At 50.0% G+C, this 25349-nt stretch overlaps 3 protein-coding genes and 1 pseudogene across 5 annotated transcripts; all 4 read right to left on the reverse strand.

Moving 5' to 3' along the window:
• Positions 1 to 6912: 6912 nt before the first annotated feature.
• Positions 6913 to 8776, reverse strand: LOC125539032 (F-box/FBD/LRR-repeat protein At5g56420). Its single transcript, XM_048702394.2, has one exon. It carries the CDS (start codon positions 8752 to 8754, stop codon positions 7162 to 7164), a length of 1593 nt encoding a protein of 530 aa, XP_048558351.2. The 5' UTR covers positions 8755 to 8776; the 3' UTR covers positions 6913 to 7161.
• A 2070-nt stretch (positions 8777 to 10846) lies between these two features.
• On the reverse strand, positions 10847 to 16814 carry LOC125539031 (uncharacterized). 3 transcript variants are annotated; one of them, XM_048702392.2, is made up of 6 exons: positions 16512 to 16814; positions 13268 to 13953; positions 12615 to 12807; positions 12229 to 12293; positions 11918 to 12017; positions 10847 to 11488 (listed from the first exon to the last, which is right to left on the reverse strand). In XM_048702392.2, the coding sequence occupies exons 1-6, from the start codon at positions 16671 to 16673 to the stop codon at positions 11138 to 11140; spliced, it is 1557 nt and encodes a 518-aa protein (XP_048558349.2). In that variant the 5' UTR covers positions 16674 to 16814; the 3' UTR covers positions 10847 to 11137. The 3 variants fall into 3 exon arrangements, with proteins under 3 accessions (XP_048558349.2, XP_087400618.1, XP_048558348.2); XM_087544492.1 differs by having other exon boundaries at positions 10847 to 11482; positions 11918 to 12128; XM_048702391.2 differs by having other exon boundaries at positions 11918 to 12128.
• Positions 16815 to 16969: 155 nt separating this feature from the next.
• On the reverse strand, positions 16970 to 22937 carry LOC125539033 (uncharacterized). Its single transcript, XM_087541889.1, has 6 exons — positions 22777 to 22937; positions 22025 to 22155; positions 20923 to 21379; positions 20512 to 20823; positions 20201 to 20405; positions 16970 to 20091 (listed from the first exon to the last, which is right to left on the reverse strand). Exons 1-6 carry the CDS (start codon positions 22935 to 22937, stop codon positions 19756 to 19758), a joined length of 1602 nt encoding a protein of 533 aa, XP_087398015.1. The 3' UTR covers positions 16970 to 19755.
• Positions 22938 to 24070: 1133 nt separating this feature from the next.
• Positions 24071 to 25114, reverse strand: LOC147986132 (uncharacterized; annotated as a pseudogene).
• Between the last annotated feature and the right edge of the window lie 235 nt (positions 25115 to 25349).

The raw sequence follows: 25349 nt of genomic DNA on the forward strand, positions 1-25349 counted from the left end.
GTTAAGGAGTCAAGAGATGACAAAACAAGAAGCCAAGAAGCAAAGGGATAAGTTGTTCAATGACACTCGGCCCATGGTGCCTACAAAACAAGTGTGGAGGCCTAAACAAATACAAGATGCAGTCGCTTCTACACCTATCATAGCAGCACCTGCGCCACCAAAGGAGGACGATGCGACAGCTATTACATCGTCTGCGACACTTCTTACTTCTCCTTCACTTGGACAAATTTCAGAATCGGTGGATGCACTTGAAGAAGAGGATGATATGTTGGACTATGAGTCTACGCCGGTTCATGAAGGTATGGATATCAATATGGTGTATTACTTACCTGCTGAGTTTCGAGCTGTAGATAAGGAAGGGGAGGTAGCTCAGCTGGATTTTGGCCCTAAAATGCAAAATTCGAGAAGCCAAAAGACCCAGTAACGCATCTGAAACCGTTGTATCTCAGAGGTCATATCAATGGATCACCGCTCACTCGGATGCTTGTTGATGGTGGTGGTGTGGTGAATCTTATGCCGTATTCGGTCTTCAAAAAAATTGGGGCTGCATGATGAAGAGTTGATAAACACCAACATGGTACTCAATGGATTTGAAGGCAAAGAGAAAACGGAAGCCAAAGGTGTGATGTATGTGGAGCTCACGGTGGGAAGTAAAACTTTGGCTACCGCATTCTTTGTCGCTGAGGTGCAAGGTAACTACAATGTCATACTAGGCCGTGATTGGGTTCATGCGAACCAGTGCGTGTCGTCCACTATGCACCAGTTTTTGATTCAGTGGGTTGATGATGAAGTGGAAGTCATTCATGCGGATAACTCGGCCTATGTTGCTTTGGCCGAGGCGTCAGTGGATTGGCAACACCCAAATGCTACTTGCTTGACGGGACGTGACTTGTCAGAGTTTGATTTTCTCAGCGCAACCAAGAATGGTTTCGTGCCTGTCTCTTTAAAGCCGACTGAATGCAATCGGCTCCAAGGTATGATATGCTTAAATGGATCCTAACTCAGAGTGGTTACAAAAGCGACTTGTAGAATATCGGTCCAATGAGAACGATATGTATGAGTCCATAGAAGAGTTAGATGATATGGATAAATTAGGACAAGGTTTTACATCGGCCGATCCATTAGAAGAGATAGATATAGGAGATGGTTCAACTCCTAGGCCGACATTTGTAAATGCAAATTTAAGAGCCGATCATAAAGCTAAGTTGATCGAGCTATTGAAAGAATATGTCTGTTGCTTTGCGTGGGAATATCATGAGATGCCAGGTTTAAGCCGAGAGCTAGTGGAGCATAGGTTACCTATAAAGGATGGTTTTAGACCATATAAACAATCGGCCAAAAAGTTTAATCCAAAAACATATGACTGGATCAAGGAAGAGATCGGTCGTTTGCTTAAAGCTAATTTTATTAGACCTTGCAGGTATGCCGGGTGGATTTCTAACATTGTCCCAGTGGAAAAGAAAGGATCCGACAAGTTGAGGGTGTGCATTGACTTCAGAGATCTGAATAGGGCTACACCCAAAGATGAATGGCATAGAGATTGATCCCAAAAAGATAGAGGCCATACAGAAAGTGGAAGCTCCAACATGCAAGAGAGATATGCAAAAGTTCCTTGGCAAGGTCAATTACTTGAGGAGGTTCATAGCTAATCTGTCAGGGAAGGTTGATGCGTTTACTCCTATCCTTCGGTTAAAGAATGATGCTGATTTCACTTGGGGGGCAAAACAGCAAGAAGCATTTGATATGATCAAGGATTATTTGTGCACTCCTCCGGTGATGAAAGCACCCAAGCATAGGGAACCCTTCAGGCTTTACATTGCAGCAGAAGAAGAAGTTATTGGTGCTGTTTTGACTCAAGAAACCGAGGGAAAAGAGCATGCTATTACATATTTGAGCAGGCGCTTATTGGACGCCGAGACAAGGTATACATTTATTGAAAAATTATGTCTATGCTTATATTATGCTTGCACAAAATTGAGACATTATTTAGTGCCGAGTGCTTGTATAGTAGCTTGTCAAACCGATGTCATTAAATACATGTTGCATAGGCCAATTCTTAGTGGTAGAATTGGCAAGTGGGCTTATGCTTTGATTGAATATGATTTGGCGTATGAATCTCTAAAATCCATGAAAGGCCAAATTGTTGCTAAATTTATTGTTGAACATCGGATTGATGACAAGTATGACATTGATATAAACCTTGTCTCATTAGTACAGTGGAGATTATATTTTGATGGTTCAGTTTGTAGCAATGGCCAAGGTGTTGGTATTGTTTACATATCTCCCCATGGTGCTGTTTTTAAAGCCTCATGCCGCTTAGAATATTTTTGCACAAATAATCAAGTCAAATATGAAGCATTGTTATTCGGTTTAGAGATGTTGCTTGCTATAGGTGTTACACATATTGAGGCTTATGGTGATTCGTTACTAGTGGTGCAGCAAATATCCAAAGTCTTTCAGTGTTTGGACGAATCACTTAATGTTTATCTTAATAAATGTCTAGATATAATTTCTACTTTGGATTGTTTTAGCATTGCTCATATATCTAGACATGACAATTGGAAAGCAAATGAGTTGGCACAACAGGCATCCGGCTACCATGTTGATCATGGCGTGTTTCATATTTCTGAAAAGCCGATGTCTAGTCTTGCCGACGTAGGGGAGGCCAAACAGGAGCCCACCGTTTCGGCCATTAATGAAATATTCAATGCAGGAGAAAGTCAAGACTGGAGGAAACCCATTGTTGATTATTTGTGTGATCCTAGTAGAAGGGTGGACAGGGCTGTTCGACGAATGGCTTTCAAGTATACAATGAGAGATGATGATCTCTATCGCCGAACGGTTGATGATGTTCTTCTAAAGTGCTTGGACGAGGACCAAGCGAGAGTTGCTATGGGGGAGGTCCATGAAGGTATTTGTGGCACTCATCAATCGGCTCCCAAGATGAAATGGTTGCTATGACGTGCTGGATTTTATTGGCCGACTATGATTAATGATTGCTTCAGATATTACAAAGGGTGTGAAGCTTGTCAAAAATTTGGTGATATTCAGTTGGCTCCTGCTACTATGTTACATCCCATTATCAAGCCGTGGCCTTTCAGAGGATGGGGTTTAGACTTTATTGGACAAATTCATCCGTCTTCCTCAAAGGGGCATCGGTTCGTATTGGTGGCAACCGATTATTTCACTAAATGGTCTGAAGCAGTACCTCTCAAGAACATGACACATACGGAGGTGATTAAATTCATAACCGAGCACATTATTCATAGATTCGACATTCCTCAAACATTGACTACAGATCAAGGCTCCTCTTTCATGTCACACCAAGTTAGAGAATTTGCCGAATCTTATAACATAAAATTGCTCAATTCCTCTCCATATTATGCCCAAGCCAATGGACAAGCTGAGTCTAGCAATAAAATTTTAATCAAGCTCATCAAGAGGAAGATTGAGGATAATCCAAGGAGATGGCATGAGTTGTTGTCTGAAGCTTTGTGGGCACATAGGATCTCAAGACATGGTGCTACAAAGGTGACTCCATATGAGCTAGTATACGGTCAAGAGGCTGTTTTACCGGTGGAAGTGAATGTGAATGCTTTGAGAATAGCCAAACAAAATGATTTATCGGCAGTAGACTTTTATAACTTGATGATGGACAATATTGATGAGATTGCCGATAAAAGTTTGGCTGCTTTGAAGGCCATAGAGAGGGACAAGTTGAGGGTAGCAAGGGCTTACAATAAGAAGGTTAAGTTGAAGAATTTTCAAGTTGACGATCTCGTCTGGAAAGTAATTCTCCCGATTGGTTCAAGGGACAGAAAATTCGGGAAGTGGTCTCCAAGTTGGGAAGGTCCTTTTAGAATTGCAAGAATAGTTCCCGGAAACTCTTATTTGGTGGAATCCATACAAGGGGCACTATTACCTCGAGCTCTCAATGGCAAGTACTTGAAGAAATACCACCCAAGTGTGTGGTAAGAAGCCTAAGTGGGCAATGGCCGATATATGACTATCGCCCTTAGCACAGACATGGCCGATACCTGATTATCATCCTGAGGAAAATAAATGGCCGACGGAGTGTTGACATCGTCCTTAGAACAAACACAATACAAGTTATTTTTCGGCACACAAGCTTTGCCGAAAAATAGGGGGGGCATGTGTTGACACCAGATTTTGGCATGGTCACGAATCTGGGTTCGTATGCAAAAGTTAGAGGCAACACTTCGCAGGCCGGCCCTGAGTGAGAAAGTATTCGGCCTTTGTCGGCTGAATGAAACCTTATCGGGGTAAAACCTTGCCGATGTGAGGGCTTGCCGGCGTGAAAGCTTGCCGGCGTGGAAAGCTTGCCGACGGATAAGCTTGCCGGTGTGAAACTTTGCTGGGGAGGAAAGCTTGCCGGGGGGAAAAGCTTGCCGGGCGAAGACCTTGCCGGGGCTGAAAAGCTTGCCGGGAAGGAGCTTGCTGGGTGGAAACTGTCAAGGCCAATCCGACCAGAAGCTGAAGATGGGCTCAAATGATTATCTAGATGGACTCAGATGAAGAAGTGTTCAACATGAAAGTTATTCGTAACGTCGAAACGGTCAACTTTGCTTTTGGAGTCATCATCATCCGACGTAGTATACGACCTGCAGAGACGCTACAAGAGTCGGATGGTCCAGTCAGCTACATGACCGAGTCTGACTCGAAATTAAAGATGACCCCGTGGAGTATTCAAGATGGCCTTATTTGGAAAAGTGATCAACATACAGATTGTTGGCCTCATCGAAGCATAGAAAATTGATATTTGAACCGTCTCCATCGGAAGTCATATGCAGGTTCCACGGCCCGCGCAAGGAGCAAGACAGAAGATTGGATCAGATTCGGGCTGAATCCAAGTGGGACCAGAACTAGGACTTTAGGTCGTGAATTGATGTAATTTTCTTGTAAGGAAAGCCTAGATTAATCCTTTGCTTGTACGGGAAGTCCAGCCGCCTCTTATATATGTTGGGGGTGACGGCCAATTGAACAACACACAATCGAACAAATCAATATACTACTTTTTCATCTACGTTTTATCTCTCCACCGTTTTTCTCTCTCGTTCTTCGCTGTTCTTCGTGTTTGAGAGCTGCAAATTCCGAGGCTCTAGGGGCGAGCGAATCGACCTAGGGTAACCCATAGCCGCCGCACTCCCTGACGGGGTCCCTCCCGGGTGTGTGGGGTTTTCGGGTCTGCAAAAGCGCCCGTCGACTGTCTTGCGTATCGCGCTGTCGGTCGGGTCTCCTTCGACGTGAGCTGCGGTGCATCACCCCCGGCGTCGAGGGTACACGTGACGTGTTCGTGTGTCAACACCAAGGCCGCGGCGGAACGGATCGAGTCATCTGATCCGTTGCGCGCCGCGATGCAGAGCCTCTGCATCCCCATCGGCACCGACATCGACGCCACCAACGTCGCGGAGGCCCGAACCCAGCTCAAGGAAAGGCGCCAGCAGATGCTGGACCTGTCCGAGACGCTCGCCGCCACTCAGCGTCGCCTGGACGCCACTCAGCTGGAGCGCGATGCCGCCTACGGATTCACGCCCGCCGCGGTCGACCCAAGCCGGGTCACCGATGTGCGTGCCCGGGGAGGAGCGATCGGCCGGGCTCTCGGCGCCGTCCCAACCGTCTATGAAACCCCAGCGAAGAACATGCACGCTGCCCAGGCAGCCGCAGCCGCCTGGACCAGCTCGCGGGTGAGGAGCTGAAAGAGCGCATCGGGCGGATGCGCGAACTCCTCCACGCCGTCAACACCCAGTAGGACCGTCTCAACCATCTCGCCAAGCCGGAGGGATCCGGCTCCGCCCGCCTTGGCGGGTCCGGCGAACTACTGCACACCGCTTCCTCGCCACCTGGCGAGGCGCACTCCGGCCGAACCCGGACTCGGCGCGACCCGGCCGCTACGGCCGCCGATGGACTGGGCGACGAGCCTGTCCTAAAGATCCTGCGCGGACCCGGCCAGCATGGCCGGCGTCTGGCTCCAACCGACCCACCCCCCCCCACCCCCGTGGCCTGGCCGCAAGTCGACTCGGCCCGCGCGCCATCGACGACGCCGACGCTAGCCACAGCCTCGATCGGCTCGCTCACTCCCTGGAGATGGAGGAGAGCGGCGCTATCGGGCCGGCGTGTTTCGGCCCCCGCATCTGGGAGGAGCCCTTCCCCAAAGGATTCATGCTCCCCCGCGACACCCCCAAGTACAACGGGACGGTGAAGCCAGAAGACTGGCTCACCAACTACACCACAGACATCGGCATCACCGGTGCCAATCGTCGTCTCGCCGTGCGCTACGCACCGCTCATGCTCCAAGGGTCGGCCCGCACGTGGTTTAACAGCCTGCCGATGGGCAGCATCAACAAGTGGGTGGACTTCGAGGAAGCCTTCATCCGCAACTTCACGGGGACCTACAAGTGACCCGGCCGCCCTAGCCAGCTGGCCATGTGCGCTGGGGTCGGCTTATATAAATGGGGGCGCATCGCGTACGTGTGGTCGCCGTGTGCACGCGTGGCGGGCGAGAGACGCGCGTCGTCCGGTCTTCACTGTGCCGTCCGTGAGGCATCAATGAAGTAGGCTGACTGGCGCGGCAGCGCGCGGCAACTTTGGCATTGATTCGCCGCGGGAAACGAAGCGATGAGGACGACGAAGCGGCTAGAAGAGAGACGAGTCGCTGGCAAGGAGGACCCACGGCTCTTTCGCGTCAAAAACAATTCGTCCGGCGCCCCCAGCGCGCCGGGTTCGGATTGGATCCGCCGGCACTGATTTCGGCTCAGGCCGATGAAAATCGGGCTCTTAGGACGTGACTGGACCGTTTTTTCGGCGTCAGCGCGAAAAAAGCCTGAGGAGGCCTTTCTGAGGCGCGGCTGGAGATGCTCTAAGGTGTACCGATACATAATGGAGCGTAGAATCTACATTGACTACAGTACAGAGCTGTCTGAATCTCATAAACATCCAACGGCATCCACCTACTCGATAGAAGCCGGTACCGCTAGTTTTTCATTTCGCAAGCTCGACGGTGTCTTCCACCCTCCAAGCACATTAGAATTTGAGTACAACAGCACCTTATAAATCACATCGACCAAAAAAAAAACCGGAGGCCTACAAATTAACTGGACAAATGCACACTTTCACGTTATGGATGAAATTTTTTACAACAAATCATCCAAAAACTATAACCGGAGAAGCGGTTGAGTAAGAAGGAACCCCATTCATGATCTGTTTAAGCGTCTTGTCCTTCTCCTCGTCGGTCCACTGTGACTGTGAGTGCTGCTGCTGCGTCGCCATCTCCCAGTCCCAGTGGCCCTTGTCCCGAACAAGCCCCTTCTTGAGCATGGCGACATGGCGCAACGCCGTGCTGCACACTCCCATGACAAACCTGACGAGGTAAACCTGCCTCTCCGTCCCTTCAAAACCAGTCATCACAAACTCCTTGAGGTGCCGGTGCCCACGCATGGCGGGCCGCCACGATATCTCATTGCCGCTGGGCTCCTCTTCCTCTTTGCAAGGCGGCGGGGCAACGTGGACATGGAGGGTCTCGAGGGAAGGCGCCGTCTCAAGGAGGAGGCGCGGCCACGAGACGTCCCAGCACCGAGGCACGTCGGCGACCAGCAGCCGCCGGAGGTTAGGTAGCAGGGACAGCGCCGGCGAGGAAACGGACGGCACGATCCATCTGTCAGGTCCAGTGAACCGAACGATCATGCCCGTTACGTCCGGGATGCACCCCACAAACGAGGCAAGCTCCAGCTTCGTGCGTGGCACAAAGTAGCGGCGAGCCGTTGCCTCCGTGACGCCCCTGCACAGGGCGAGGTTGCATTGCCTGAGGCAGGGGCACGAGGCGGCCTCGAAGCTCACTCTCGTGCCCAGGGAGGCCAGGCGCTCGAGCCTGGGAAGAGCCCGCAGGCATATCCCTATGAACCCGACGCAGCGGTCGACGACGAGCTCCCTCAGGTCCGACCCGGGGGCGTCCACGGTGATCTGCCCTCGTATGTCAGCGGTGTAGCAGGAGATGAGGTGGAGCACCTGCAGCTGCGGGCACGAGGTGAAGACGCCCTCGTACGCCGACATGGGCGTGTCCTGCAGGACGAGCACGGTGAGCGCGCCGTGCCCGCGGAGCGGCGGGAGCGCGCAGCCAGCAAGCTTGAGGCTTCGCAGGCGTGACGCGTGAGGGTGCCCGCAGATGCCCTGGCTGGGGAAGGCGTGGAACTTCCGGCGTTGCGAGTAGACCGGCTTGGCGACGGCCACGACGTCGCGGACCTCCCAAGCATCGATGGCCGTGGAGATGAGCCGGTTGATGCAGCCGGTGTTGTGGGTCGAGAAGAACTCGAGCGTCAGCCTGCTGACCCTCCGGCCGGCCGCCGCGTCCGAGAGGCGCTCGGCGGAGCTGGCCAAGGCGCGCATGGCGCGGCGCTCGTACCTCCTGATGTGGCGCATGGCCTTCTCCACCTTTGCCGCGCCGGATTTGTGGTGGAAACCGGTGACCTCGGGGTCCCGATGGAGGAGGAGCCATCGGTGGTAGCGCGGCGGGAGTATGTCCCCGACGCGGAAGTCGAGGACGGGGTGCTCGCGGGGGAGGCCGGCCCAGCGCTTGGAGAGCATCCCGGTGGCGAGAACCGTGCGGGTGTCGAGGCGGCCCAGGATGTCGAGGAGGAGGTCGTCGGATAGGGCGCTGATCCGGTCATCACCGTGGACCGCCTGCGGCTGGCAGCTGCGGCGGCGGCGCAGAAATCGATCCCTCCCGCTCCTAGCCATCATGTGTGAACTACCTCCACCGGCGCCACGAATACTCGAGCTTGCTGCGACTAAATAGACCGTCTGCGTCGACACTGAAATCTGTCTGGATACGGTACGACCTGGAATCGGAGTAGAAATAGTATCCGAAACAGCTCTGCCTGGGCGGAGATTCGAGTGCGTGGAAAAAATCTACAGTTACCTCTATCTCTATCTCTTCTTTACTACCTAAAATAATCGTAAGGTTCCCTCTCCCCTCTTACGTCGTTAGTTTCGTCAAGCCCTCCCACACCCGAGCTATTGATTTTTCTTCACGTGCTCCCCACGTTGGTTTTTCATGGAAACCACTCCTAAAGAACCGACGCCAATTGATTTCCCTCCCTTATCCCAATTTTCCATGGAAACCACTACTACAAAACCGACGCCAATTGATTTCCCTGCCTTATCCCACCTGTGATCTGGCCGCCGCCACAAGCTCCCCGATCTGGCGAACAACAGGAGGACGCGCGCTCTCCGTCAATGTTGCGCGACACCCAAGGATTCACCGATGCCGCCCGGAGCTATTTTGCAGCGTCGAGGAGAGGGTGGGCGAGAGTTCATGTCTTCCCTAGGCTCCCACCGCCGGGCTCGTATCGTCACTAGGACATGGAGTCGATGTGGCAGCCGGCCACGCCCCATTCTTCTCCCTCTCTGTCCCAGTTCATGCTCCCCTGCCTCTTCCCCCATTCTTGAGGTCAATCTCGTGATGGACTCCTGATTTCTGAACATATATGTTTCTTGTTGTGCTGCAGCCTATAGGTCGTTGAGGTAGGGTGTGGCAACTCACGATACGGCAAGAAGGTACTATGGTACGGCGTCGATGGTGACGACATCAGCTGCATCAACCTCTACCTGATGAACCTCCAGCTTATTTTCACTTGGGAGTACGTGCTGCTGATGCTATGTGAATTTCCGAGCAATCTCGCCCTTTGCAGATCATCTACCCATGTCACTATCCCCTGCAACAAGTGATAACTCGGTAACAGGCATCGCTGAGAAAAGAAATTGGGAGATACCATGTAAAAAAAAAAGTGCAGCAATTCTTATGGAGGCTAACCCATAATTGTTTTCCTTTGAGACTCTCCCTGAAGCGTACAGGTATATTGTGACACGATGTGTGTGTGCTGCAAAAGATTAGATAAGGACAGCCCCCGTTCATAAGATGCAAGGAAGTCAAGAAACTATGAAGAAGTCTAGATCTAGGACTACATCCACATGGATGCTAAAGAAGTAGTACAAACAGTACCAGACCTGCCGGAAGATCAAAGGGTGCTGGTTACATGCATGCTATGGAGGTGGTGGAGCAGCTCAAACAAGGTAAATGTTGGGGAAGGGGTGGGGGTCGGGGGCATATAGTCATGCCACAATTCGGCTTGACATTCCAGTTCCATGGAGCGCAAGCGGACGCAGCTAGCAGCGGCAAGCCAGAAACACGGTTCCTTCTCCCAATCTGATCCTCTCCAATTTTCCTTGAATCATTTGCAAGCTACACAAAGCGGCAAGCCAGCAACACAATTCCTTCTCTCTACAGGAACTAGATAGACATGTAATCACAGATGCTTAGCTGATGAACTTCTCCGTAATATATATGTGATATTTAGACAAACCCAAATATCCATTTTCCTTACATGTTGGGTATAATGGGCCTTTTGATTTATTTTGATGATGATATTTGTGACTCAAAGAACAAGCCGTATCGATGGAGGTGGCGAGCATGAATCTCTAGGCAGAGACGCTGGGAGGAAGAACAATAATAAGAAGAAAACTGATTTGGCGCTAGAAAGGTTGAAAATGTAATCTTGAAGTGCATTAGAACTTAAAGATGTATGTTCTGACATGAGTAGTAATGAGCAACTAGAATATTTGTGCCCCGTGCAACGCACGGGCATTCACCTAGTCCAGTTAAAAAAAGTGCATGCAGTGTTATCCAGTTAAATCATTTTGTTATATTTTAACTTCTGGACACGTGATGGTTTCATAATAAGTCAGCGAAAAAGTTTACCTTCTGCTGTACTGGCAGTGTAAAAAAAAACTGCACAACAGGAGACCGACATTTCTGCAACAGCTTAAACATAAATTCAGCACAACACAATTTAATAACCGCAAATTGGACCTTTCATGAAAAATATCAGCAACTCATATCGTATTTTAAAATGTACGTGTGAAGCTATCTCCAACCTTGAACTTGAAGACCGAAGTCTGAAAGGAAGGCCGAACTTCTAAATTCTAATGCCGGGCGCCGAAAGACGCGTGGAGCAGCGCCCGAGCGAGCGCACCGTGCTTCCTCAGCCTCATCTTTGTGCGCCCTCAATAGCAGAGTACTTGTTTTGGCCGGCGCCACGTTAGCAAACCCAGTTCCCAAAGTATGTCATCTAGTTGTCGAAGCTCTCTGCTCCCACATTTCAACCTGCCTGATCGAATTTTCTTTCCTCCGTTTTAGCATTGTGAGCTCCCGGCGGCTGAAAGGTGGGGGAAGATCACATGGACCTGAATCATGGGCAGACTTCACCATGGATTCCATAAGAAACTTCCTCTCAGTGCCTTCAGCTTGGCAGACCAAAGAGTCAGGGCAGACCTCAACAGCTTCAGGTGGCTTAGTTGGCTTGAAACTTAGAAGCTTGGCATATTCCCTTAACAGGTGAAGCATGTAATCATACACATGGTCCATATTAACCTCTTGTTCAACGAAATTGCTTGCTTCCTTTCCTATGCGCTGTGCCTATGGAGCAGATTTGTCAAGAAGAATGTAATAGACTAATAAACAACATGGTTAAAATTCTCAATATGCAGGTTCAATAACAGTCAGCTCTTAAGGAATTCAAATACTATACGGCAAACTCTAAATGTATCCTTAAACACCAAACACGTATTCAGCTTGGTCAAATTAAATTGAAGAACACAACAGAAGTTTGGATGAAAATTTCAAGTTACCAGGGCTTAACTGAGGTGCTCAAACATCAACACATCAATGCTTTCTTTCATTTCATGTTTTGGTTATGGTTCACAGTTTATATCACACCTAATCTTGATGCTATTTACTTTTAACAGAAGGTAAGAAATAAATCCATGATGATCATTTGCATCAATAATGTTTAGCACTGAAAAACGTAATCACATGCATATTTGAATTCTGATAGATGGAAAGTACCAATTGCTTGTGAGAGTTGCCCCAGTTAACAGCATATTGTATTGAGGCGCATTTATTGTTATCCCGAACTGGCCAATAATGCTGAAGCGGCATAAGAGACCTTGAAAAGAAATCATAGTATTTTGGTGTGACCAACAATGTCATGGAATCACATGCTAGAATATATTTCTGACTGATAGACCATGCTGATCCTTCTATATAGATCTTGTACCTGTTGAATGTTCACAGTGTTAGGAATTTAGCCACACACAAAATAACCTGTAAATCCTTGTTTTTTATCATCGGACAACTAACACGAACACAAAGTAAACCTGTGAGTGCACTGACTGCCCAAATCCGAGGTCTTATACCCTTCCTTGCTCTCTTTGAACCAGTCCTACAACCCAAACAACAAAGTGAAACCATAAGTGATGTTTACATTCACCACCAAAAGCAAAGATATTTGCACAAGTCAGCATCCGCATGGCTGTGTGCATCCTATCGATGCACTGACAATGAGATAAATAAACTTTTTCTTTTCCAAAAAAGAAAAACAACAAGCAGAGTTTGATTGTTTTGAATATGCCAAGTTAAACCATGTGTTTTAAGTATGCCAAATTAAACTATGTAGGTCCACGTGAAAAGGGGGGAAAGGAGCTGATGTACTTTCTTCAAGGTTCGATAACTACATGAGTGACACCATTAACATGTGAGTTACCTGAGTGTAAATCCTTGCATTCCAGTCTTGCGTGCTGGAGACATTACACTTAACCAATTCCTGCCGTGATGTCGCAACTGCTGCATTCCCTTTCCAGTAAGCATAAGGTTCTCTACTGAACCATCTTACCTTACTATTACCATCCTTCAAATCTTTATGCAGGGCATCCCATGGTTTTATGTTGATCTCCGGCCTGGCATCCATGAAGAGGTATTATAGTGAGAGTTTATGTGCACAACTGAGTATGCAGGGCCCGACTTTTAAGTTTTGGAAGACATTTGAACTATTAGCAATACTCGAAAGTGTTTGCTAACAGTAGTTTACCAGCGCGTGGATAAATGAGTGAATAATGCTTATCACAGCAGTAATAATGCATTTCCAAAATTACCACTCGTGAATCAAAAGGTCATAGGCAAACACATCAGTAAACAACTTCACTGTCATCAAAGTTCTGATACTCAGTTGTTCATTACTATCTTTATTGAAAAATTTCAGACAAAATGTAATCAGTTATAATCACATAGATAGACAGACAATTTACATGTTATCTTCTCAATTATCAGTGATGAAGCATGCCAAATTTAGGCATGAACCGAAGGAGTATTCTAGACAGTTATAAAGTGAGAATGAAGAAGGCGAGCAAGCATAATTACCAGCCCCAGAATGACCAATCTGGGAAGACGATGTCGAGCGTCCTGTCATCCCCGCAGTACCGGAAGAGCGGCGGCATGAAGGGGGCGTGCTCACCGCGGTAGAGGTGCGTGCGGACGACGGGCCAGTCGACGCAGTCGAACATGAGGTCGAGGTCGGGGACGCGGCCGGGGTAGCGACGGAGCAGCTGGAGAATCCCCCAGATGGTGAAGAGGTCGCGCGTCTGAAACGCCGGGCGGAACCGCTGCACGAAGGCCCGGCCGCCCAGGACGACGAGGCGGAAGCTGGCGGTGGCGCGGGCGCGCGCGAGCATGGCGCGGGTGACGCCCCCCGCCGCGCGCCATGGGCGGAGGTCCTCGTGGATGAAGCGGAAGTAGGGCGGGCACGAGGAGTTGGAGGATGAGCCGGCGGCGGTTGCGGTGGCCGGTGGGGGGTCGGGAGAGGAGCGGCAGGAGGACGGGGAGGAGAGCGCGAGGGCCAGGGTTTGGGAAGATTTGCTCGCTTTGGCGGCGTGGGAGATGTTGAAACGGAGGGAAGGGACGGGGCAAGAGATGGAGTAGGCGGCGGGTGGTGGTCGCGGTTGTCTGGAGGGCGACTGCGGTGATGGGTTGGGGTGCTGTGTTTTGGGGTGGAGAACGGCGGCGGCGGCGGCGGGAATGGCCGCGGTGGTGGGGAAGCTTGCCTGCAACTGCAAAAACGAACGAGACGTTCATTGCAACGACTGACGAGGCTTCTTGGTTTTTCTAAAAAAAAAAAAAAAACTCCCTCCGTCCGGTGAAAAATGTACATATAGAAATTTTAGGATAAATTATGAAATGAAGTAAAAAAGACATTGGAAAGTTGCAAAGCCATCATCTCTCTTCTCTTTAATTATCCTACGTCCAATGACTTAAGTGCATGTAAATATTAAAAAGATCATGTGTAGAATGTTATTGGTCTTGATTATCGTATGAGGAGAGTAAAGCATTTTTTTACTTTAATGTGCATTAGGAAGATAGATTTATATTTTTTTTGAACAAATTTTAAAGCCAAATATACATTTCCACCGGACGGAGGAAGTAGGTTGGAAGCCCTGCTTCCAGTGTACTCTACCCTTTTCGATATTTTGAAATAAAATGAAAATGGCTTTTTATGCGGGGAAAAATAAATAGAAAATGACTTTGAAAATGAGAAATAATTATTTCTAATTAGGCGTTAATATCTAATCAATCAGGAGTTTGCCATCATTTCATACTTGCACGATTGGATGGTTCTTAGCGACAACTTTTTTTAGGGAGGCTGCTACTTTCTTGGTTGCATGAAAATAGAAAACATTATCACGAAATGAAGCAGCTTGAAAACTTCAACAATCTGTGGTCATCGTCACCAAACATGAAGGCGAATAGGATACAAATGGGAACATGCCCCAACATTTCAACACTACCGTCAAACCTTACTTCTTTTTCTGATGAGCAACAACATACATAACTACCTAAAAATACATTTATTTATTTATTTTTGAATTTAAAAATACGTTCATATGCGTGGTATAGGATGAGGCCATATTATGATATAATACGAAGAGCGTTTTTTTGTGGGAGCAACTGATTTTTTTTCCTCTTAACACGGGAGCAACTAATTAAGGGGTACCATTTCGATGAGAACCCAACGTGCATTTTGGGTGACCTAAGAGCGCGCCACTTGTTGCACCCAATCACTGTCATGTGTCGCATGTTGGGCGCAACCCGTGGGAGGACGTTTTTTAATTCTCTTTTCTGCATGCGTTTTCGGTTTTTTTTTCATAATGAAATATATTTTGGTCTGAGCTAAAAAAGCTATTGTATTTCCAGCCGATGTGCTATTCACTATAAAAGTCCATTGTTTTTCTTTTGTGTAGAGTGCAGCAACATGTTTGATTATTTACACTAATGTAATATACATACTAGCAAGATGCCCATTCGTTGCATGAAACATTAAGATGCATTTGTATGAGTAGTTTATCTTGTGAGAGAAAATAATGAACGAGAAAAGGCCTTATTTGTAAATGTGAAGAGGGGTGTGGGTATCTTTTTACAAAATTGCCATAGTTTCCTTCCTACCCGTCAGATATAAATCGGGCGGCCTGTATTGCAGGATGGCAGGCACATCATCATCATCAACTCTGTTTTTTTTATATAAAAAGTGGAGAAGATCTATGTACATGTATATTTAAAAAAACTTAAAATTCATATTTTCGAATTATTTAAAAATCGTCTATGGAGCTCGGGAGCAAGAAATCCTCCCCACCTCAACAGACTACAATACCTCCACTCTATTTCTATTCTACATGGACCGTGGATCGTGGTCTTGTTTCCACTTTTCTTTGCAAGTGGCCGAGCTTGGCCTCGCGACAGGAGGCAGGCTCGGCAGAGGCATGGCCGCATGGGCAGTGCCAGCGGAGGGCGGCGGCAGCCATGGCCAATTCCGTGGACATTCCCTTTTTTTTCTGGACGAAACCGAATCTCACAAGTCAGAGACCAATCGTCGTCTTCCTCTTTATTCCAGCATCGAATGGAAACATTCGCTAAAGAAGGCATCTGCGGCCGACCTCCAAAGCTCCAACCACCCGTGCACTCTCCCGTGAGTCTTCGTTTTCTCTACCCTTTCTGCGTGAACGCTCGCGATCTTGTCAAAATACCGCTTTTCCTTTGGCGCCTTCGTTTTCAGTTTTTCTTTCTCCCGAAAAAAGAAAGGAGGCGCGGCAGGGAGGAGGCCGACCTCGCAGCCGACCCTCCGGGTTACACTGACCGAGGGGGGCTGCTGCTTGCGCCCGTAGCGTGGTGCTGTGCGTAGTGCGTAGTGCGTCCATGGGCACGCACCGTGACGTGAAGGGCACAGCACAAAGCGGACACGAGAAAGGAAAAAACTAATACGGCATACCTACCGGCTTTCAACGCCGTGGTCCATGCCGGCGGCTAACGGGCTGCGATGGACGGAAGCACCGTACGTGTCGACACTCACAACGTCGAGTAAAACCCCAGACCTCAAAGTTGCATTCATGCCTGAGCGGCTATCGCCGCCGTAGCCCTTGGTAGGGGTAGACGACGGTCGGCGGCGTCCCTCAAGTCAACCAAAGTACTCGATTCTTTGAGAAGGGAAGGGAAACTCTATTCGTTTGCATCAAGAAGCTGGGCTGCTGCTGCCGATCACGCATGCAGAGTCTTTCAGCATGGCAACACGAGACGGAAAATCTACCCAAGAATCATACGGGTTCAAGTATCAACTCACAGTGGTGGTGTTGGTGGTGATCCAGCGAGTGGATACGGCGACCGCTCCGACGGCGACCACGGAGAAGAAGAGGAAGGTCGCGCTCGTTCTCGACAGCGCCGCGACGAGCTTGCTGGACCGCTGTCCCTCCACGGCCCCAGCTGGTGCCACCGCCATCGCCATGGCGGCCGGCCTCTTCGCCAACCGCCGGTGACCTCCACTGGGTCAGGTGTATATGCTGCAGCAAGGTGTTTCAGAATTCAGACAGTGCTGCTTGAAGAGCAGGCGAGAGTAAGCGGGTGCTCTGTTTCCTTTGACGGTAGGCACGAGCTCTTCTGTTAAGTTATGACGCTCCCAGCGGCACACAGGGGCAGACAACGACCCACAATTTATGACGTCTCCACAGGCTAGCGCAGCAGCTACGTTGAACACGTCAACGACTTTCCACAACGAGCAGATGAAAATGAAAACACACACACACACACACACAGCTCTTGAAAATTATGAAAGTAATTATAGTGGTAAATACAAACCATGCAATCACACAAGAATCTGCAATACTTCCCGAAAATTATGATTATTTTTTGTATCCTATAGAAAAGAAAAGTAAGTGAACTGTGGCTCAATCCGGTGGTCAGTAGGTGACTAGGTGTTGATACCTGCCCACCCGCTTGAGTTCAAATGTCCCTACTCGCATCGTCGGCGTTGTACACACCATTCAGCTTAATGAAACGTTTGTGGGCTGTCTAACCCGCGATCTGATTTTTAGAAGGAAAAAAAGGCATTATTTCACACTTATATATATATATATATATAATCAGTTTACATATAACTCGATTCATTTTTTCCTTGATGTGCTGGAGGTATGGCCTTGTTTTGATTTTCGAAACCCTATAAAGATTTCAATGTGGGAGAAATTAAACGGCTGAAAGCATCGAGAGAGTTAAGTAAGTAGAAACGTGCCAGATTTATAAAAACAAAATAAAGATAAATATTGTGGTGATATGTGTAACTTATCTCTCATATTGTTCTAAAACTCAAAGTGCGTTCGATAGTAATTCATAGGTCATACGTCAAAATTTTCCTTTCATGAATTTTGAAATCTTTCATATGTTTTGATTTGTCGAGTGAATAACTAATGCATGTAGGTGCCAAGAGGCAAACAATCCCCTGTTCCTAAATAGCTACAACCCTCTATCTATTTTTTCTAACTATGCAAACATGCCACATGAGCAAACCATGCATTTAAGTCATAAGCAATTTTTTGCATTACTCTATGCATGTAGCGCAACATCATCAACTCATGCATGTTAGTCATAAGTTACTTTTTCCGCAAAAAAAGTCATAAGTTTCTTTTTTCATTAGATTTTGTATCTTTATGGACGTTATTTGTGTTGGGCGTTTGCAACATATCCATGTAGTTCATCCTTCTCTTTTTGTTAGAAACAACGTTCTTTTAACCGTAAATCAAAAAATCCTTCTTTTTTAGAGGTTTCATATGTTTTACTGTTTTTAAGCTTATATTTGCTTTCCATCAGATTTAGTTGTTTTAGCAACTATTTGTTACAAGGTTTCTACAGCAACACGCGAGACATCATCTAGGTTCAATAGTTATGACTACCCATTTTCACGGTTGAGGGATAAACTCTAGACCATAATAATATCCACTTAATTTAAATAATTGTTGAGGTATTTAAATCTGACTTTAAATGGTTTGAATTTGATCCTAAGTTTTGAGGCTGCATTCACTTTGTTAAAAAAAATTGAACCATGTTGGACCTTCGACTGCATTCAGTGATGATGGTGTGGTGAGCGCTTGGTCGGATGCTTCTATAAAGGTTGCAGGCCTCGCTTTGATGGGCTAACATTCTCTACACCTCATCGCCATATAATTATTGTTGTGTGTGTATGATCTCTTGGTAGCACTCTTATAGGGTTACAAGGTAGCATGGTTTTAAGTTTTAGTTTCGGAAATATTTCAGCACCTACCAAATTTCAGTTAATTTCAATGATTTTGGTTTACATTTCGGCCAAAGCACATAAACATTTATTTGAAATTCTAAAAAAATATTTGAAAATTGGGATTCATCTGTACAACTGAAATAAGTAAAATAGTTTGATCAAAAGGTAAATATTTTTGTGTTTATTGAAATCACTGAAATTCATAATCAATTTTGACATGCATTGTGTTCCACAATCCGCCATCATGTGTGTTGTTTTTCTATTATTTTTCTCCAAGTCTTTTGGCTATGTATATAATGTTATTATTATATATCTACAGCTGGTGCAGAGATCATAGTTAATGAATTTATGTTTTCTAGAATAATTTATGGAAGGTGATGAGACGTAGAAAGGTCGAATGATGATTCATCAAGAGCTAAGTAATACTCCCTCTGTCTCAAAATAAACGTCTCAACTTTATATAAATTTTAATACAAAGTTGTATTTAGGTTGAGACACTTATTTAGGGACAGAGAGAGAGAGTATAAGTGAGGTAAAAAAGAAATCCAAATTGAGTCACGAGTACGGATACCATGGATCAACCGCTCCATCACTTCCATGACTGACCGGTGAAGCATACCAACAACCGAACGGTATCTTTCAGGACGCACTTTGGTACTGCCGCACGAGTAATGCTAGACTTAGGTAAGGTTACGTAAATGTTTTACGTAAAAAGGAACGTGGTGAGGTGGGATTGGATGGAGTTTTGCTAAAGCACATCTAGATGTGCCATAAGTATTCCACATCTAAATTCTATGTTATTGATCTTACACGGAGATTCGTGTGGAAATTTTCTTTTCATATTTGATTGTGTCACTTAGATGTGCAATAACTATAGCACATCTAAATATACCATAGACAAATAAGGGCAGTAAGAACCCACCCCGTTAAAAACAGGGGGGCAGAGAGTTTTAGTTAGGAAGCTTTCTTAAGTCTTCGTAGTGTGTTAGGTAGATGTGGGATTTTAACAGGATGGGCCCCTGCTGCCCCTATCCATCCAATCCCGCCTCACCACGTTTCTTTTTACGTAAACATTTACGTAATCTTACCTAAGTCTAGCATTACTCCTGCCGCACAGCACTAACGCCACGGAACATCGCTAGCGTACTGCGTGCTCTGCAATTCCCTTTTACCGTTCTCATCGTGCTTCCCTGCCATTACCACTGCAACTGCACTATGGTCGATCCAATGCGCATGTCAGAAACTCAGAACACGTACGTACGCCATCCTTTGACTCTTCTCTCCTTCGTTCGTCAGTCGTCGGTCACCGCTCCTCCCACGTCTCCACCTGCCTCGCCGCATCGGCTTTCCTCCTCCGCAGCGACTCCAGCTCCTCGGACCCGAACGGCGACGGCAGCTCGCACGGTTCCGCGCTGCCCGAGACGTTCACCGCCGTGCCCGCCATGAACTCCCGCTCCAGCCCTCGCCTTCCGCGCGCCATGGACTGCACGGTGACCTCCACGGCCCCGCCCGGCACCGTGGGCTTGTACCGCAGCAGCCTAGCGTACTCGCTCAGAAGGTGGAACATGTAGTCGTACACATTATCCATCGTCAGCTCCTCCTGCACGAACCGGCTCGCATTTCCTCCTATTACCCGCGCCTGCAAGTGCGAGCACCGACGAGCGACGAGACGGGAGCAGTGGTTCAGAATCTCCGGCGGTGCGACGGGCTGGACGGAGGCTGCCGAAATGAGGTAGCAGTACGTATACCTTGCCTGGGTGCGAGTTGCCCCAGTCCACGGCGAACTTGATGGACCGGCACTGGCCGCGCACGGGCCAGTAGTGCCGCAGCGGCACGAGCCCCCTGGAGAAGAAGTCGTGGAACCTCGGCCGCACCACGAGCGCCACGGAGTCGCACGCCAGGATGTACTTCTCGCTCACCGACCACCCGCGCCCTTCCACGTACATCTTGTACCTGCCCGTCGTTGCACCAGCGGTGCCAACAATGTCAGCGTCAGGCGCCAGCCAGCGTGCCAATGTGCCCGTGGCACGACCACGAGCGTGGGCGAGAGCAATGTTACCTGTGCGTGCACTGCTTGGCCAAGTCCGATGCCCTGAACCCGTCTCGTACCTCCGTCCTCCAGTCCTGAAAAAAATGCATTACTGACACTGAACTACGTGCGGCATAGTTGTGGCGTGCCTGCGCGTAGATCCGGGCGTTCCAGTCACGCTCGCGGGAGACGTTGCACTTGAGGAGCTCCCGGCGCGCCGCGCCCACCGTCGGGTTCCCCTTCCAGTACGCGTACGGCGTCCTGCGCGTCCAGTCCAACGCCGCATTCGCCTCACTGATCTCCCTTCTCAACGCTTCCCATGGCTTTATGTTCAGCTCCGGCCTTCGTATAAGTTCAAACAGAACCGATCAACAATTAGCACTCCTCAATAGACGCGGCATGATTGGTGCGATGCCATGCAGAGTAGTACTAGTACTTTACCAGCCCCAGAAGGACCAGTCAGGGAAGGCGATGTCCAGCGTGGGCTCGCTGCCGCAGTACCGGAACAGCGGCGGAGGCGCGTGGTCGCCGGCGTTGACGACCGGCAGGTCCTGGCAGTTGAACATGAGATCGAGGTCGGGGAGGCGGCCAGCGTAGCGCCGGAGCAGCTGCAGGATGCCCCATTGCGTGAACACGTCCCGCGTCTGGAAGCACCGGCCGTAGCGCGCCACGTAGAGGCGCCCCGCGAGCACCGTCACCCGGAACTTGGCGCCGTACCGGCGGGCGCCTTCCAACGTCTCGCGCGTGATCCCCGTGGCTCGCCATGGCCGCAGGTCTCGTGGATCCACCGGAAGTAGGCCGGGCACGCCGTCGTCGCTGGTTCTGCGGCATCCGGCGCCGGAGCAGGTGGCTGCTGCGGAGGAAGGGGCCCCCAACCGGCAGGAATGATCGAAGCAACCTGTAAATTGTATACAAATTTCATACTAAGATGTTGGTCACTTAATCTTCTATATCTAAATAGCTAGCTCCCACTAAGATATTTCTCTCAACATGCAAGTATGCCACCTCGTCATTCAACATGCATAAGAAAAGACCCACCTCAATATGCAACTTGCATATTAAAAATTCACTACAACATGCATGCATTTAAAATTCCATTTTATTATGCTATTTACATTTAATTCTTATATACTTTCAGAAACTATTATTTCAAGAATTCATATTTCATATAATCAAAATTTCATTGAAATATTGTAAATATTCCCACAACAACATGTGGGGCATCATCTAGTAGTAACAAATGATGCAATCCAGTTCCATCTTAACGAAATTGTTTCCGAATGTTCAGTGGCTGGTGGTTCGGTTGCCCGGCAGACTTGTCGGCAACCGTGGTAGTGCTGTTCTATGTTCCTGAACTTCTGATGCATCGGTCGGCCGGTGTCAAGTACTGTCGCAACTCTCTGAAGTCCGTTTGGGTCAACAAACTACTATTAACTCAAACTACTATTCTGCGATAAGCCATGATGCATCTGTAATTATATCACAGCATTTCAGCAAACAAGAGAGAGAGAGAGAGAGAGAGTGCGAAGCTAGAAAACTTTACTCTGGCGCTGGCAGATATCCAGTAGGCGGAGACGAAAGCGCCGGCGACAATCGCGGCGATGAAGATGAACACGCCGCCGTTCACAACCAGGCTCCGAGTGAGCTGGCCAGCCTTCGCCGGAGGCTGCATCTCTGATCTCTCAGCCTGATATGCCTTCTTCCCTCCTCGGTAGAACGAACACCCGAAGCGATGAACTCGCCATCTCTCTCTTTCTCCTTTTCCTGCCTTTTTTTATGAACTTAGACTCTGTCCGGTCTTTAGTGATTCTAGCTTGGCGGGCATATTTGGGAAGTGGGAGCGTACGAGGGTGTTGAAATGCGTGGAAGAAGGAAGGTTTCAAGGATGTGAGAGCAACTCCAACGGGCCGCCGATCAAAACGGACGGCGTTTTTGTCCGCATTTTGTCCGTTTGGGTCAGCCGCCCGCTCGCCGTCCGCTCTTTTTTAGTTTTGGGTCGGCAGTGCGCCCAACGGGCCGACCCATTTTCGTGACTGCGCGCGTTTAACATCGTGCCGTCGCCCTGATTTTGACGCTCCAGTATGCGGGAAAGGTTTGCGCGCGCGCCGCGGCCGGCGCTCGCTATAAAAGAAGGCGCTCCCTCCACACTCTGTCGGCCGCCCACTCTCGCCGCCTCTGCGCCACCATGTTGATCCGCCGCCTACGCGCTTCGGATTTTCGCGGAGTCCACGAGCGCCGCTCCGGCGCCTTCTCCGCCGAGATCTGGTTTCGGGAGAAACGCCTCGTCCTCGGCACCTTCGGCACCGCAGAGGAGGCGGCCTGCGCGCACGACGTGGCTGCATGGCGCCTCCTGAGGCCTCGTCGGGATATGAATTTTTCCCAACGTGTCGACCCAGCGGGCGCAAGATCTGGCGCCTCTCCCGCGGCTTTTCACCGACGAGGATCGTCGTGTCCATCGGAGGCGGCAGCGTCGCCTCGCCATCACAGAGAAGGACGTGGAAGCCTTGATGCTGTGGCGAGGAGGCTACCCGCAGAACATCGTCGACGAGCGCCAGTTCTATAAGCAATTGAGATCGGAGAGGGGCGCGAGGAGAAGGGAGCGGGTCGCCTATCGGGAGGACAAGCGTTCGCGGAAGCAGACAGCTCAATTGAAACTGAAGTTACAAGAAACGTCGGGTTGGGACTTTGAAGACGAGCAGCTTGCTGACGCCTACCTTCAAACGTCGGAGGAGGACATTACCGAGTCAGAGTCAGAAAGCGACGAGTAGTGGTCTTTTTCTTTTATCTGTGTACACTAGAACTATCTATGTATCCGTTTTAGTCTGAAAAAATGGCCGGCGGCATCGGCGACGTAGCAGGCAGGCGAGTGTGTGAATCCAATATACCACCGACCAGCGGGCCTGATGAGGAAAGAGGGCGAGCGCGCGCACGTCTGTCTTGTATCCGCGCCGACGCAAATCAGCCTAAAAAATGGGCCAGGAATGGATCGGCAGGTAGACGAAAGCGGACGCGCGTCCGTTTGGGTCGGCGCGTTGAGACAGCTTTTTTGTCCACGCCAACCCAAACAGACGATCGCGAACGAAATGAGTCGCTCCATTAAAATTGCTCTCATGATGCAAGTGCACTTGATCATGTGATGTGGACTGGCTAGCCTCCCTTCACCCAACTCGCTGCACCAGATATAAACTTAACTTTTAGACGGAAGGTGGTGATCCACCTACGGGTTGTTTTCACATTTATTGGCGTGCAGAAATGCTAGTAGGGGTCGCATGGAGCTTTCTCATAGTGCATTAGCATGTTAGAGCAACTCCAACAGGCCGATCCAAATGGATGACGATTTCGTCCGTTTTTTTGTCTATTTGGATCGGTTAGACGGACACGGATGCCCGTTTCGGCATCTGGGTCGGCGCCTGCGCCCAACGTTGGCCGATACCCATTTTGACGGCGCCAAAAAACATAAACGCATGCATATAAAAAAAGAGAAACAACATTAATTAAACATTAAAGCCGGTCACGAAGGCCGGCGAGAGTTCACGCGTCCACACATTTGCATTAAAAAACAGCCTAAACTACGTGGCGGCGCGCTGCCCTAGGCGTCGTCGTCGTCATCCTCGGGGTCCGTGAGGTCGATGAGCGTCGGCGCCGGCCCGGCCCAGGCGAATGCCGTGTTACAGAGCGCCGCCATGTCGGGCTGTGCCGGCGCAGGCAGTGCCGGGGCGGGGGTGTGTGCGGCCGCCTGTGCAGCCGCGGCCTGGCGCGCCTCTTCCTCGGCCTCGCGCTGCTCCTCCTCGAGGTCGCGCTCGAGCATCTCCTCGTACTCGCCGTGACGGCGCTCCTCTGCCAGCCGGCACTGGCGCCACATCTCGAGGTACGCCTGCTCCTGCGCCGGCGTCGCCCCCAGCCAAACCGGTGGCACGGACACCCACTCGGGCACCACTCCATTCCAGGAGAAGCGCGCGATGGGCTCTGGCTCGGGCTTCGGCTGCTGCTGCGGCTCCGGCTTGATGGGGGACGGCGGGGCCACCGGCGACACCACGCTGTCGCCCGCCGCGGAGAGGGCAAGGGCCTACGCCATTGCCGCCTCGTAGCGGGCCTCCTCTTCTGCCTCCGCCGCCTCCGCTCTGCGCCGCTCGTCCTCCTCGCTCTCCCGGTAGACGGCCGCAAGGGCCGCCAGGTAGGCATCCTCCGCCGCCTGGTCCTCCTCGCGGACGACGAGTGGCGTTGGCCTCCAGTCGACCTCGCGCACGCCCCGTCGCCTCGCCTCCTCGTGCTCGAAGGCGAACCACCTCGTCCAGTTGGGCGAGTCGGTTGCGTAGGCCTTGTCGAGGCGCTGCTCCGGCGTCAGCAGCGCTCGCCGGCGTCACACCTCCTCCGCGTGAGCACGAGTCGGCCGCGGCGCCGCCGGCACTGGGATCCTCTCTGGATCCAGATGCCAGTCACGCGGCAGCGTCACGTCCGGATATGGCAGAGGCTGGCGGTTCTGCCAGTGCCACTCCGCCTGGTGCACTGGCACGTCGACGCGCTGCCTCTGCCGGCGAGGCGCCGGCGGAGGTGGGAGGAACTCGGAGGGGAAAGGGGTGGCGGGGGACTTGCCCTTGGCCTTGCTGCCGCTGGCGCCGGAAAAGAGGCCCATCTCGCTGTGGTTGTGGTGGCTAGGGTTTGCCGGCGACGAGGGAGCAAAAGTGGGCAGATGTGGACAGCGAGTATTGATGAGGACGGCCCCGCCGCATGGTCGGCTTAAAAAAGGAGGAGCGCCGTCACTGACGCGTGGGCCCGTCGTCATAAATTAAGCTGACCGCGTGGGCAGCGGGTAGTTGGACGGCTGCCATGTGGGGACACGGCGGATAGCGAGAAGGCGCGCGAAGCGT

This window comes from Triticum urartu, chromosome 2A (genome assembly GCF_056163025.1).
Source record: "Triticum urartu cultivar PI428250 chromosome 2A, HENAU_Tu73, whole genome shotgun sequence".
Lineage (NCBI taxonomy): Eukaryota > Viridiplantae > Streptophyta > Magnoliopsida > Poales > Poaceae > Triticum > Triticum urartu.

Bases quoted from the DNA above. Each gene is read 5' to 3' on its own strand.
- LOC125539032 (XM_048702394.2), bottom strand. From the start codon at position 8,754: ATGATGGCTAGGAGCGGGAGGGATCGATTTCTGCGCCGCCGCCGCAGC.
- LOC125539033 (XM_087541889.1), bottom strand. From the start codon at position 22,937: ATGGACACGACGATCCTCGTCGGTGAAAAGCCGCGGGAGAGGCGCCAG. The intron at 22,156-22,776 runs GTGCCGAGGACG...CTGAGAGATCAG, and splicing joins CCTCCTCTGCGGTGCCGAAG to AGATGCAGCCTCCGGCGAAG. The intron at 21,380-22,024 runs GTAAAGTTTTCT...TACAATTTACAG, and splicing joins GGATATCTGCCAGCGCCAGA to GTTGCTTCGATCATTCCTGC.
- LOC125539031 (XM_048702391.2), bottom strand. From the start codon at position 16,673: ATGGCGATGGCGGTGGCACCAGCTGGGGCCGTGGAGGGACAGCGGTCC. The intron at 13,954-16,511 runs GTGAGTTGATAC...TCGTTTTTGCAG, and splicing joins TCACCACCAACACCACCACT to TTGCAGGCAAGCTTCCCCAC. The intron at 11,489-11,917 runs GTACTTTCCATC...TCTGCTCCATAG, and splicing joins GCAACTCTCACAAGCAATTG to GCACAGCGCATAGGAAAGGA.